This window comes from Oncorhynchus mykiss, chromosome 3 (assembly GCF_013265735.2).
Source record: "Oncorhynchus mykiss isolate Arlee chromosome 3, USDA_OmykA_1.1, whole genome shotgun sequence".
NCBI lineage: Eukaryota > Metazoa > Chordata > Actinopteri > Salmoniformes > Salmonidae > Oncorhynchus > Oncorhynchus mykiss.
Genome location: NC_048567.1, coordinates 14,511,646 through 14,525,287, shown reverse-complemented (window position 1 = coordinate 14,525,287; position 13,642 = coordinate 14,511,646). Strand labels below are relative to the sequence as shown.

General features: G+C 41.0%; 2 protein-coding genes across 9 annotated transcripts; one reads left to right on the top strand and one right to left on the bottom strand.

Annotated features, from left to right (window-relative positions):
* Window positions 1-385: 385 nt before the first annotated feature.
* On the top strand, window positions 386-6,091 carry psenen (presenilin enhancer, gamma-secretase subunit). Of its 2 annotated transcripts, XR_005051407.1 has the most exons (7): window positions 386-554; window positions 926-1,036; window positions 1,254-1,358; window positions 1,618-3,855; window positions 4,252-4,417; window positions 4,634-4,756; window positions 4,975-6,091. XR_005051407.1 is itself a non-coding variant. In XM_021592025.2 (4 exons), exons 2-4 carry the CDS (start codon window positions 976-978, stop codon window positions 1,755-1,757), a joined length of 306 nt encoding a protein of 101 aa, XP_021447700.1. In that variant the 5' UTR covers window positions 399-554; window positions 926-975; the 3' UTR covers window positions 1,758-2,108. The 2 variants fall into 2 exon arrangements, 1 of the variants encoding a protein (XP_021447700.1); XM_021592025.2 differs by lacking the exons at window positions 4,252-4,417; window positions 4,634-4,756; window positions 4,975-6,091 and having other exon boundaries at window positions 399-554; window positions 1,618-2,108.
* proser3 (proline and serine rich 3) lies at window positions 5,576-13,629 on the bottom strand. Of its 7 annotated transcripts, none has more exons than XM_036975400.1 (14): window positions 13,342-13,629; window positions 13,023-13,107; window positions 12,801-12,912; window positions 12,392-12,684; window positions 12,027-12,178; window positions 11,636-11,778; window positions 11,061-11,146; window positions 10,806-10,939; window positions 10,360-10,574; window positions 9,779-10,218; window positions 9,478-9,694; window positions 9,135-9,297; window positions 8,509-8,601; window positions 5,576-6,189 (listed from the first exon to the last, which is right to left on the bottom strand). In XM_036975400.1, the coding sequence occupies exons 2-13, from the start codon at window positions 13,031-13,033 to the stop codon at window positions 8,516-8,518; spliced, it is 2,052 nt and encodes a 683-aa protein (XP_036831295.1). In that variant the 5' UTR covers window positions 13,034-13,107; window positions 13,342-13,629; the 3' UTR covers window positions 5,576-6,189; window positions 8,509-8,515. The 7 variants fall into 7 exon arrangements, with proteins under 7 accessions (XP_036831295.1, XP_036831292.1, XP_036831296.1 ...); XM_036975397.1 differs by having other exon boundaries at window positions 8,520-8,601; XM_036975401.1 differs by having other exon boundaries at window positions 8,520-8,601; window positions 9,779-10,068.
* Between the last annotated feature and the right edge of the window lie 13 nt (window positions 13,630-13,642).

The window sequence follows — 13,642 nt, the reverse complement described above, 5'->3', positions numbered from 1 at the left end:
TAAACATAATTTGCGAAGAAGAGAGTCAATGCACCTGAATCAAGCTCGAAACATAATTTGAAAAGAAGAATTGAAAACATCCACAAGTCTATGCCTATATTTTTTGCATTGATAAGAAGAGAATTGTGGTTGTATATTGTAGTAAACTTCATTGATGGAAAATATTCACAGAATAAAACAGGCGGGTTAACAGTAATTTTGCAACGGCAAGGCACATATTTTGCATATCTTTTGCATAGCAATTCAGATAATCTGCACTGTCAGAAACCATGGGTGATTTACTACGAGCAAAAGTGAATTACATTGTTGAAATATATTAAAATGTAAATGCCAAAACATACGTTTCTATTTACGCTATCTGAACTACATTACCCACAATGAACTGGGGGGGGGGGGGGCAGCATGGATGTCACATCCCCCTCTTCAGAAAACTGGAGCAGGAAGCGGAAAGGAACGAGTTTAAATGCTCTTTTGTGTTGATGTTTTGAGCTGTTTAACGTTAATTTGTCAAGCAATTTAGAGCTATTTGACATCTATTTAATTAAAGATTACAGGTAAAAGCCTCGGAAAATATTATTAATGCTGTCTTTTCGGTTCCTATAGAGGACAATTGCTGTTAACATTGTAGTATATATTGTTAGCCATCCAGCACGCAGTATTTTCGACTGCAAAACTTAGCTACTAGCCTACACATTTCCCCTTAAAATACTTAAATAGTTCGCAAAATTGGTGTTTAAATGTTATTTTATCGTGTAATCTGGGAAGATAGCCAGGCAAAAGTTGGGTGGAAACACAAGACTTGTTCCACTCTTATCTATAGGGGGCACCCTCATTTTACAGACGGGCAGTTCCATGAAGCCAACATGTGCCAGTCTAGAGCTTCAAAAGACCCTCTCACTTTTATACTCTTCCTTCGTACTTCAAGGTCTCTTTGAAAAGCTGCCAATACTAAGGGGGAAATAACAGGAAATCGACATGAACCTAGAGCGCCTTCCAAATGAGGAGAAACTCACCCTCTGCAGGAAATACTATTTAGGTAAGTGAACTACCAAGTGCTGTGCTCTAATTATAAGCCATGTGAAATCATGAACTACCCAATGTTAGTGTTGTGAATTGATGTTTTCACAACGTTGTTTGTATATACAGTGGTTGAAAAACACGTTTTAATGACTCCAACCTAAGTGTATGTAGACTTCAAATGTATGTGTGTGTGTGTGTGTGTAGTAATACTGTAATTACTTTCTCTCTCTCAGGGGGATTTGCATTCCTTCCATTCCTGTGGCTGGTGAATGTGGTGTGGTTTTTCAAAGAGGCCTTTGTAAAGCCAACATATACTGAACAACTCCAGATCAAAACATGTGAGTACACAGATAAAGTTATGTGAATTAATATAGCTAAAGATTCCTGTACAAATTATTAGTTGTCCAGGTTTGCTGTGGCTCATCCACATACTGGATAAATAATACATTTATGTTACAGGTTGTGTGTCTTATGAGCTGTAGGCCTATGATCCATGATGAGATAAGATGATCCAGCTAAAACAAAGTTGGCGTTGTATTAGTAAAGCATGCAGTTTCTATGCAAACATGACTACAATAAATGACATCTCTCTTTCAGATGTAAAGCGTTCAGGGCTGGGGTTGCTACTGTGGGTTGCAGTACTCACCACATGGATAACCATATTCCAACACTTCAGAGCAGAATGGGGTGAGGTGGGCGACTACCTCTCCTTCACCATTCCACTTGGCATTCCCTGAGACAGACAAGGCGGGAAACAAGAAAGCTTCCTACTGTATAAAACTTGACCATGACAGAATTAATAGACAAATATAACAGGTTGAAATAGTTAAATGTGTAGTTGATCTCAATGGATAATCATAGTAATTTTTTCTGGGCTTTAATGAGTGGGAAGATGTCTTGTGAACACTGCACCTTTTTCCCAAAATTGTGTGTAGTGTGTGGATGTCTCAACGCGTTTGAGTAAATTTGGAAGGTTAAACAGGCGAATGGCATGTATGACAAAAATAAATGGCAAATTCATAAACGTTCTAAATTAAATGGAAGTGTATGCTTTATTTGCTGTAATAAAGTTTTGAGCTTATATGCTAGATCGTGGTCTAGTGTGCATTTCATTAGACATTTGGCTCCTTTTGATAACAATATCCAATTAGCTTTGTGTTTAGTAAGTCAGTATTTGTGTAACACTGCTCACGATAACAACATACTTATTCCAGATCATTTATTCATATACTCCTTTGTACTCTCACAGTGTAAACAATTCAGACAGTGATGAGATATTTGCCAGTAAAGTACTTTATGATTGCAGCATTATGATTAAGTCCTTAAATGAGGTCTGCCTTAGGCCAATCTCTTATTATGAAACTCAATGCCTCTGTAGCAAATGTTACCACCCCTCCTCTTCAGAATCATGGTTGATGCTGTTTTTAGGTACTCAGTCAAAGACTACTTCTATTACCAACCAATGCCATCGCAGACACATCATCCCACCAGCTCCAGTACTTAACACATGTCCATTGAGTGCCAGGGTTGTATAAGTCACACAACTGTCTGCTCTAAATGGGGTCAAGAGGCAGTGGATGTAAACCCAAATCAGATGTGTGTGATGGATGGTCATAAGATACCCAATCGATGAGGTGCTAAGACTTGTGACATGCTGGAGGCTTATATGACATTGTTGTGCATGTGGTGTCAATGTAATTGTAGAACATGATGTTCACCCTGCATGTCATAATGACCTAAGGTAGTTTTAATACGCCCCCATTCCTATCCAGGACAAAGTGGCTCGGGGAGACTGGCCAACATTAGTCACGGATTTGTTCATCCCTCTGTTTGGGATTTCTATCTCTAGAAATGACAGAATTTTAAAAATATTGAATAATTTTCCAAATATATGCCAATGTGATTGAAGATTAGTGTGCTTAACACCTGCTTCACATTGATCAAAAGATCGTTACATAAACAATGTAACAGAAAAATCTGAAGTATGTAGACCTATAAAATAAATATTGTAACATCTTTAATATTCCAGTGTTTGGGAAAATATCTTTACATGGTGTGACATTGACAATGTTTGTGACCTTGTTCAACCTCTGTTTAATAAAGGGAGGTAGAAGATAATAATCCCCATTCCCCAATTATTAACCCGGGATAAACACCGTTTATACAGTGTAGGCCTAATGGATAATCATTTTAAGCCTGTCAGAAAATAAAATTGCAATATCTAATAACTTTTCAAGGAATCTGTAACAGCAATTATTGAGCAGTCCAGTCCGTTATGCAGTGTATCCCTAGAAGGAAGAGTCTGAACTGTTGCCTGGCAGAACACTGTATTCAGATTACCGCTTTTGGCTGTGTTGAATGCCAATTGCCAAATCACCAAAAGGGGCTCCACCAGAGCTCCCAACAGTTGTCAAGGAAAACAACTATGTTAGGTTAATTAAAAAGGTGCATGAGATGGAAACATTCCTATTATCACACATACATACACTGGCATGTGAATATTGCCACGTTTACGTGGTAGTCGGAACTAGGAAACTAAAATTCCCGACTTGCTAACTGGTCGTGGTTACAGTATGCAATCAGTTAGCAAATCAGACATTTACGAGTTTCCTAGTTCTGACTAACACTTGAACGCGGCATATCACCCTTTACTGGCACATGCTGTCTGGCACGGATGCACTGTTTGGGGGGTTCAACCCTTTGTATCATAAATACAGACCTTAACTGCACTTCCACAATTTATGTCAGGGAAAAGGGCAGAGTCAGATACACGGACGCAGCAATCCATCCTATTGGCAGTCAGAACATAATACGATTTGCAGGCATCTCATAACGGTAAACGCTAACGACTTCTGCGTCCCTGGGATTTTACACTGTGACCCTTCCCACCAACAATTTGAAAGGTCTTTGAGGGTCAAGCGGATTTGGTATTATTTACTGCAATATTCCAGATTTGACAAGGACTATAAAAACCATCGCGGTAGCCTTTACGAATCAATCACTTTCTGAACCTCAGCAGTGAAGCAGCGGGTATTTTATGGTTGAATTATTTCTTGCTTCATTTTAACAACTTCTATTTGGCTAATATTTTCTCGAATAGACCTACATTTTTTGGACTATCATTTTTCCCATTTGCTATTTCTTTCTGTGGCCTAGAATATTTGTAACATCATCGGCCCATATGGGTGTGAAAGGCTGTAGTAATCACTGCATATTTTATTTTGACCTCAGACGAGAAATGGACTTCGATCTGCCACCCAGTTTTCCAGCCAGTGGTATCGCATGGGAGAGGGTCCTGCCGCCTCTTCTTCCCGGGCAGAACGGGACATTCGGGCTGTACTCATTCACGCCGTCGGAGCTGCTCACCCCAGTGACAGAGCACACTGGCCCTGCACAGGTAGGTTTATTCCCGTTACACTGCATGCATGCAGTGCTCTAATCTCTCACTGATAAAACAATTTTTAGATTCATTTTTCATGACTTTGTTCTGTATCAATGAGGTAGCCTTGATTAATGAATGAATAATTACATAGAAGTAGATTAAACCAGCAGTAATAGAGCAGCACTAGTGTCAATTTGAGTAGTAATATTGGGTATCTTCCCCTGTTGCCAGGTGTGTTGTGACCACAGTAGATTCACAGTTCAGGTTGATGTGAAACACTTCAACCCAGAGGAGCTGATGGTCAAGGTGACAGGAGACTTTGTGTAGGTCCAAGGGAAACACAAAGATAAAAAAGTAAGCAACTACTGTGTTGCATGTATTATGCAATAGTTGTTCTCTATTCATAATCACATTTCCATAGTTTGTGATGACAGACAGTGAATATAGCCTGGTTACTATGCAGTCCGTTTCTGCTTCAACCAACTACCGACCAGGCTGGAAACCAGACCACTTGTTAGCCTGAAAATGAGCATTCCTCACTGACTGTGTTCACTATAAACGTGTGTTTGCAGGATGGGTCGGGGGTGGTGACGCGATAGTTCAACCGACGCTACAGGATTCCAGAGGGAGTGGACTCCATGGCTCTGTAGTCGGCTGTGTCGCCTGAAGGCTTCCTCATCATATCTGCCCCTATGCTGCAGGGGGAGAACTCCAGACACCTGTCCCACTCAGAATCATGAGCATACACACCCTAGGAATAAACACACAATCCATAGGAACCAGTGTTGGGGAGTAGTAAACTACATGTAATTTAACTACATTTTGCAGTAGATGGTGGCAGTTCAAATCTTGGTAGTATTTAGTAGTTAACTTCTTTTTTTGCCATGTAGCTAACTACTGGGATTACACTACTTTTTTTGCAAATAGAAAATTAATTATGGGTGTAGTAAGCAATAATTTCCTTTCTTTTTCGGTATTACTCCTTTCTAGTTCTCACTTGAAACATAGTTGTTTAGTATGCTAAATTACACATTCTGTTAACATCTTACTCCAGAGTGAACTGTTCTTGCAATTTGTAGTCTGACATTTCAAACTTAAATATGATCATTTATCACAAAGTAGTTTGATGTAGTGAACTCTTTTCAAATGCATTTTAGTTAAAGAAAATAAAAATGTAGTTAAGGGTAACTTTATTGTGGCTTAACTTCTTCCAGTGTGAAGTAATTGGTAGCTTGGTAAACTATGCACACACAAAAATACAGGCACTCTCCTCCAACAGACATATCAAACACTCACCAAGGAACTGGTGCCTGCCTGTACCAAAACACCCATTAACTACGCCATCACACCATTAAAATTCCCTGCTCTCTCTCTGAGGTTTGTACATATTAACAGGACAGATTCCTCATTTAAAAGCATCCCTCATCCTAAAGAATCCCATTTAACTCAATCTTAAAATGTTTTTATGGAACCGTTCATTGTAAATATGATATAAAACCATTGAAAATTATGATTTGTATTGTGTGGAGTGTCTAATGCCCTCTAAGTCATGAGTAAATGTTTTAACACTCCGAGATTATCAAGTATGTTCACAAAACCCAACAGTAAGGTTGTTGTATATTTTCTAACTATTTATTGTAAGAAGAGAATTAGTTCAAAATAAATGCACTATATATTTTTGTACAAAAATAAAAATGCTGTTGAATTGATTGGTTGTTTTTGTTCCATGTGTGCACACCACCAGTGCTCACTCTTCCTGGAATTCATCCAACAGCGAGTCCACCTCGCTGAAAGAAAAGAACATGCTCTAAAAACATGTTTAAGGTTGCTTCAACACTTTGCATAGCCAAATATTATATCACTCTAGGAATCATATGGGTCTGCAATGTTATAAAATAAAATGTACGATTTTACTCCAAAGACAAAACAATCAGCATAACATGATTTAACTATACAGTGTATTCGGAATGTATTCAGACACCTTGACTTTTTTCACATTTTGTTATGTTACAGCCTTATTCTAAAATTGATTCAATTGTTCCTCCCCCCCTACACAATACTCCATAATGACAAAGAAAATAGGTTTTTAGAAATGTTTGCAAAAAATAAAATAAAATCTCAATCACAAAAGTATTCAGACCCTTCACTCAGTACTTTGTTGAAGTACTTTGGCAGCGATTATAGCCTCGAGTCTTCTTGGGTTTGACGCTGCAAGCTTGGCACACCTGTATTTGGCGAGTTTCTCTCATTCTTCTCTGCAGACCCTCTCAAGCTCCTTCAGGCTGGATGGGTCACCGCACAGTTATTTTCAGGTCTTTCCCGAGATGTTCGAACAGGTTCAATTCCGGGCTCTGGCTAGGCCACTCAAAGACATTCAGAGACTTGTCCTGAAGCCACTCCTGCATTGTCTTGGCTGTGTGCTTAGGGTCATTGTCCGGTTCTAAAAACCTGTTTTTGATTTGTCATTATGGGATAGTGTGTGTAAATTGATGAACATTTTTTATTTAATCCTTTTTAGAATAAGGCTGTGCCTTCAGAAAGTATTCATACCCCTGGACGTATTCCACATTTTGTTGTGTTACAGCCTGAATTCACAATTGATAAAAAATAAATAAAAACATTCTCAACCATCTAGGTTTTTAGAAATTATTCCACATTTATTGAAAATGAAATACAGAAACCTGTAGAAGCACCTTTGACAGTGATTACAGCTGTGAATCTTTCTGGGTAAATCTCTAATAGCTTTTCACACCTGGATTAGGTAACATTGGTCAATTATGCTTTTCAAAATGTTTCAAACTGTCAAATTGGTTGTTGATCATTGCGAGAAACTTTTTCAAGGCTTTCCATAGATTATCAAGTAGATTTAATTCAAAATTGTTACTCGGCCACTCAGGAACATTCACTGTCTTCTTGGTAACCAACTCGTGTAGATTTGGCCTTGTGTTTTAGGTTACTGTCAGGTTAATTAATCTCCCAGTGTCTGGTGGAAAGCAACCAAACCAAGTTTTCACTCTAGGATTTTGCCTGCTCCATTACGGGTTTTTTTATCCTGAAAAACTACCCAGTCCTTAACAATTACAAGCATACTCATAACATGATGCAGCCACCACTATGCTTGAAGATATGGAGAATGGTACTCAGTAACGTGTTGGATTTGCCCCAAACATAGCACTTTGTATTCAGGACAAAGAGTGAATTGCTTTGCCACATTTTTTGAAGTTTTACTTCAATGCCTTATTGCAAACATGATGTATGTTTTGGAATATTTTTATTCTATACAGGCTTCCTTATTTTCATTCGGTCATTTAGGTTAAAATTGTGGAGTAGCTACAATATGGTTGATCCATCCCCTGCAATTTCCTATCACAGCCATTAAACTAACTGTCACCATTGGCATCATGATGAAATCCCAGAGCGGTTTCCTTCCTCTCCAGCAACTGAGTTAGGAAGGACACCTGTATCTTTGTAGTGACTCTTATTGATACACCATCCAAAGTGTAATTAATAACTTCACAATGCTCAAAGGAACACTCAATGTCTGCTTTTTTCCTATTCTTCTTTGTTTACCCATCTACCAATAGGTACCCTTCTTTGCGAGGCATTGGAAAACCTCCCTGGCCATTGTGGTCGAATCTGTGTTTGAAATTCACTGCTCGACTGAGGGACCTTAAAGATAATTGTTTGTGTGGGGTACATAGAGGTAGTCATTCAAAAATCATGCTAACCACTTTTATTGCACAGTGAAACCATGCAATTTATTATGTGACTTGTTAAGCACATTTTTACTCCTGAATTTATTTAGGCTTGCCATGACAAAGGGCTTGAATACTTGACGCAAGACATTTTCAGCTTTTAATTTGTAAAGATTTCTAATAACATAATTCCACTTTGACACTATGGGGTATTGTGCAGGCTAGTGACCAAAAAACAAATCTCAATTTAATCCATATTAAATTCAGGCTGTAACACAAAATGTGGATAAAAGTTAATACTTTCATAAGGCACTGTAATTACTCTGAGAACATTTTAAGTTCATTATCTTAATGAGTAAAAGGTCAATGAAATAAATGACGAAGGATGTACTGTATCTAGGGAACATATACCAATTCTTTACCCGATTTGCTCCTTCACCCACTTCCTCTGCTGCCTTAAGACCTTCAGTAAGGGGTCATCTTTAAACTCCTGCTCGTCTGAATCTTAAGGGGGAAAATATATGCAGTTAAAATGTCACTGTGCAGATAACAAAAGTAACTTTAGGAGCATTTGATTACATTACCAATTATTTTTGTTGTAACTTTAGCTACTTTCTAGCAAAGCTATGCCAGGAGTTCATAATGTGTTATATTAGAGCACATGTTAACTGTACACAGGTATAAATAGCCAGAAATGTACACATGAACACCAGCAAGGTGAAGTGAAAATAGATAACTGGCATTGGTCCACACGGTCAATGTACTCCTGTAACAGAGAGGACTATGGCATCACTCAATTGTTATGCCACCCAAAAGACACCTTTAGCATTTAGGGCAAAATCCTAACTTATTATTTAGAGTAAGAAATGCATGTATAGGAATGGGATATTCAGGAAAAAGTTCAAGTTAGGATTCAGTCCCGGTGGAACTTGACTAGAGGCTATATATACAGACTATTATACGGCCAGAGTCTGTCTATTCCACCTCTGCTACCTAGAATTAAGGTCAGCAGTCCCCACTGCACCAAGCAGTCTCACCTTCAGCCTCCTGAAGCAGCTGAGCTACAACCTCCCGTGGATGCTGTGCACTGGGAGGCGGGGCAGGGGACTGCGGCGGCACATATCTGGGAGAGTCAGAGGACACAGGAGTTCTGGGCGGGTCCGGGGAGTCCGTGGTCAGGAAAAGTACCTCTGAAACTACCTGCCAAGGTAAATTAATATGCTTTACTCAGCTAATATCTTTATTTAAATTAAACTAACCTGGATAAATGAATAAAGTAAATTAATATTATTGTAACACTGAAATTCATAACAGCCTTTCTTCAATGTGTTATGCCATATCTAGCGTCAGTGATGCTGATGACCCACGGTGTTAACTGACCTGTCCCAGGGCGCTGTGTATGGGAGAGGGTGGTGGAGCACGATCTCCAGGGCAGCCCTCTCTCACTACCCCCGGCCCCCTTTCCTGTTGCCCCCAGTCTCTGCTGGGCTCCTCCCTCCATGGGATGACCCGGTCTTTACCTCTGGTGTGGTGTTGGCTCACACTCCAATCTGCATAGCTGGGCCTCTCAGCATGGTCCCTGTCACCAACGTGACACCTACAGAGATATTGTCATTGAGTTTACAGACTTGGCCACATGTCATTCAGTCAAACTGTCACACCTCTTAGATACAGGTCATACCTGGCTAATTTCTTCTTTCTGCAGGACGGCCCTGTCCGCTTCTCACTCCTCTCCTTCTGTAGTGTCTCCTTTTTTGTCCTCTCGGTTCTCCTCTGTTGAACTGCCCACTCTTCCTCTGTGGTCACAGACAAGGCGGGCGGTGGTGGAGAGGACTCATGTTTACTAGTGGGCTCCTCAGTGGAGGTGTCTGTGGAGCTGAACTGGGCTTTGGGCTGCCTGACGGTCCGGTCGGCCCCAGAGACCTCACTCCTCTTTGGGCTCCTCTGGTGGCTGGGTGGAGGGGAGTGGGGCTGAGCGGTACAAGAAAGGATGTCACAGAGGAGGTGCATGTGGGGACGGACAGGGGCATCCGGATGCAACTTAGAGACGGTGGGGCTGGTGATGGGGAGGGAGGGGGCAACTCTATGAGAGGAATAGGCAGGGAGAGGATTCCGCTGTACCTAACGAAGGGGAACAAATCAAATCATATGATCTGTGATTTGCTAAATGCATTGGAAAATACTACCACATAATGGCAGAATTTCAAAGAGACTTCAAAACCTCTTTCAAATAGCAGGTGTAGTAGACAAGGGGGTAAGTACCTTGTGAGCCTGACAGCTCACAGAGTGCTGATGAAGGGTGTAACCCTGCTGTGGGTTTGACTGAACCCACTGACTGGCCTGCTCCATCTTTCTCCTCAGACGCCACTGAAACAGGATGTCCTCCTCTGGGCGTGTGCGGGGGTCCGGGGGACCAACCACAGACGGTTTGGACACGGTTCCAGCATAGAGGTCTGCTGAGCTTAGGTTCCCCACAACTTGAGGAAGCGGTTGCACAAGAAGAGTTACTGCAATATGTGTATTCAGATAAAGTGAGAATAAAGAAAGTTGCAAAAGGAAACTAAATCATGACCATGAGAAATGAGGTACGTGGCAAGAGCACAGAATAAGAGTGGCTCTGGGAGTTTGAAAAAGTAATATCATGTGGTTGAGACAAGGGAAAATTCATGCAAATCAGATGTTTTGAACTTCCCAACCCCAAGGCTCACCAGTGGTTGAGTCGATAAGACTGGTAACTATAGGCCTTCGGACTGGCTCATCTATGCTCACAGGGGAGGAAAAATTGGAGCAGCCCAGGCCCTCAGAGCTGATGGGAATAGATCCACTACTGAGTGAGTGCTCACTGAAAACATAACATTTAGTTTTTGTAAGACTAATCCAATTCTCCTCATTGCAACTGACTAAATTACATTTAATTGCCCCCAACCCTGCTCAGTGTATTCCATTCCTCCCAGCATATCTACCTTCTGTGAAGCAGTCTACTGGCCTTCTCCTGCAGATGCAGTATCTCGGAGTCTCCAAGGTCACCGTGAGAGGAGTCTGACAGGCCCTGCCAGGGGATCAGAAAGAAAGAGGCCAGTGAGTGCACCAGAGGCATCATCTCCCGTCACCATTTCTATCACCAACATTCTAGAACATTCACAATGTTGTGTAACTGAGCCCTCAGCGGGTTCTGTTTTGAACACGCTTTATGGATCAGTTCTATAAAAGCTCACGTCAGTTGCATAGAGTTTAGCTCATTCCCTCAGGGATATGCAGCAAGCTGGATATGGAGCGGTGTTTTGACCAGAAGGGGTATTAACGAAGGCACCAAACACAGTTGCATAATCAAAGGGAACAGCTTCTAACTAGTTCATATAAACACAGTGGTTGGGCAGAACATGTCGTCTGGTGTTGGTATGCAAATATTATTGCGGAGCAGCACCTTGCATGGAGAGTCTTCTAATACATCTCAGCCATTCTGGCTCTTGCACATTTGACAGAATTACATTCACCTGTCTAATACCAATATATCTCACCATCTCAAAAATAATCTTACCAAAACGGAGCATGAACACGACGATGATGAACTCACCATGGCACTAAGATCAAGGAGTCCCCTGCATGGGGAGAGGGTGGTGCCATGCCGAAACTGCCCAACTGGACTGAGGGTGGTGGCTGAGTCTTTTCTAAGGGAAAGGCCTGTGTACATAAAGAAATAGGAAATTAATGAGAAGACATTGTATTTTACTGTTTATACACACAGCATATTTATTGAAATACTTGATTCTTGATATATATCACTAATATAGCTACTGCTGTACATATTCATCCAGTGTATAGATTGAATTTTGAATCAGTGCAAAACTGAACAAAATGTATAGAGCCAGCAAAACTTTTAGTGAGTTTCAATGAGATGAAAAGAACAATGAATGATCCAAGTGAAGTACCTATGTCAGTGGTTTGAGTGGGTGTAGAACTGGAGGGTAGAGGGGAGGAGGACAGCCACCAGAAAGGCTGCTGGCCCTCTCCCACCATTGCCGACATCTGCTGACGCACCTCTCGACTCTGTGGCCTTCCGTGACGAAAGCGTTCAATGTACCTGGAAAAGGAATTATTGTAGTTACTAATGAGACAAGGGCATAACACCATAAATCAATAAAAAAATCTTATGAACTCATCACCTGCAAGCTTATTGTGGATATCATGATACACACTATAATGAAGACATACATAAGGATCACAAATGCTGTATGACATGTCACAAATAAATCAAATTACCATCATGTAATTTTAGAAATAGTATTAAGCATACTTTGCCAACACTGAATCTTCCTGCTCTCCTCCCCCAGTGGAGACCAGGGACTTTCCCGATGTTGGGTCCCGTGTCAGTGTGTCTGTGTTCGGGGAGGCGTCAGTGTTGGCCGGGGAGGACCCAAGGTCAGTGGAGGGCCAGGACTCTAAGAAACTAGGCTGGGCCTCTGTGGCAGGAGGAGAACAGAGGACAAAGTGGTTGGCTGCCCCAAGGAAGCACTGGTCCTCTGGGCTCAGTGAGTGTGTCTGGAGAAGAGGGCTGGACAGCTGGGCAAGGTGAACAGGGCTCAGGGTCTAAGACAAACCAGGAAAAAAACACAAGTTTGATGTAATGACAATACATTTATTTACTGTATTGAAGCATGTATATTTGGAAAAGACCCTGACAGCCCCTGAAGTCCAGTATTTACGTTTTTTCTCTGTTGCTTTGGAAGCTTCTTGGTGCGTGAAGGGTTGTAATGGGTTTTTCCCAGAGGTGGGTCTGGCGGGAAGGGATTCTTCCTTGTGAACAGAGCAGCACCACTAAGAGAGCAAGAGAAACAAAAGGTGACAATTTTCATTGTGGTAAAAACATATCGTTCTGGTTTGAAAAGGGTAGCTCTGCATTCCTAATTACTGGTTCCACGTCTCACCTGGCTTTCATGTTGACAGTACCACCGGCACCAACTCACACACTGGGCAACGAAGTGTTATAGCCCACATGTAGACAACTCTTAGCTATAATCATAGGATGAGACAGTGTTAAAGTGTGTCAGGTAAATACCTAGCACACACGCATTTGATTTAACAAGAGAGTGAAAAGAGACAACTAGCTAATTAGCTGGCACTGCAAAAAAAAGTTATCCCTGTAACAAGCTAACAACATTGCAGTTGAAAACAGTTTTTGTTCATTTAGAAAGGCTAGACCACTGACATCGATGACGTATTAAATACTTTTTTTAAAGCACGTACTTTCCATGTAAATGTTACTTGAGCATCTCGATTTGATCACTGCCTGGGTGGGTTGATTCAATGAAAGGAAAACATAGTGCGCCTTCCGGGTTTTCATCCGGTTTGGGCTTTTGTCAGTTACCGGGCAACCAAACGGCGAAATAAAATAGTTAGATTAGTAAAATCATATGCATAGTCTAGACAATTAGTTCTACTTTTCTAAATGATACATTCCTCGCAGGATAACTTTTTATTCACCCATTCGACAGATTCAATAATCTTGAGTTTATCTTTACCGAGAACATCATTATCGTCAACGATC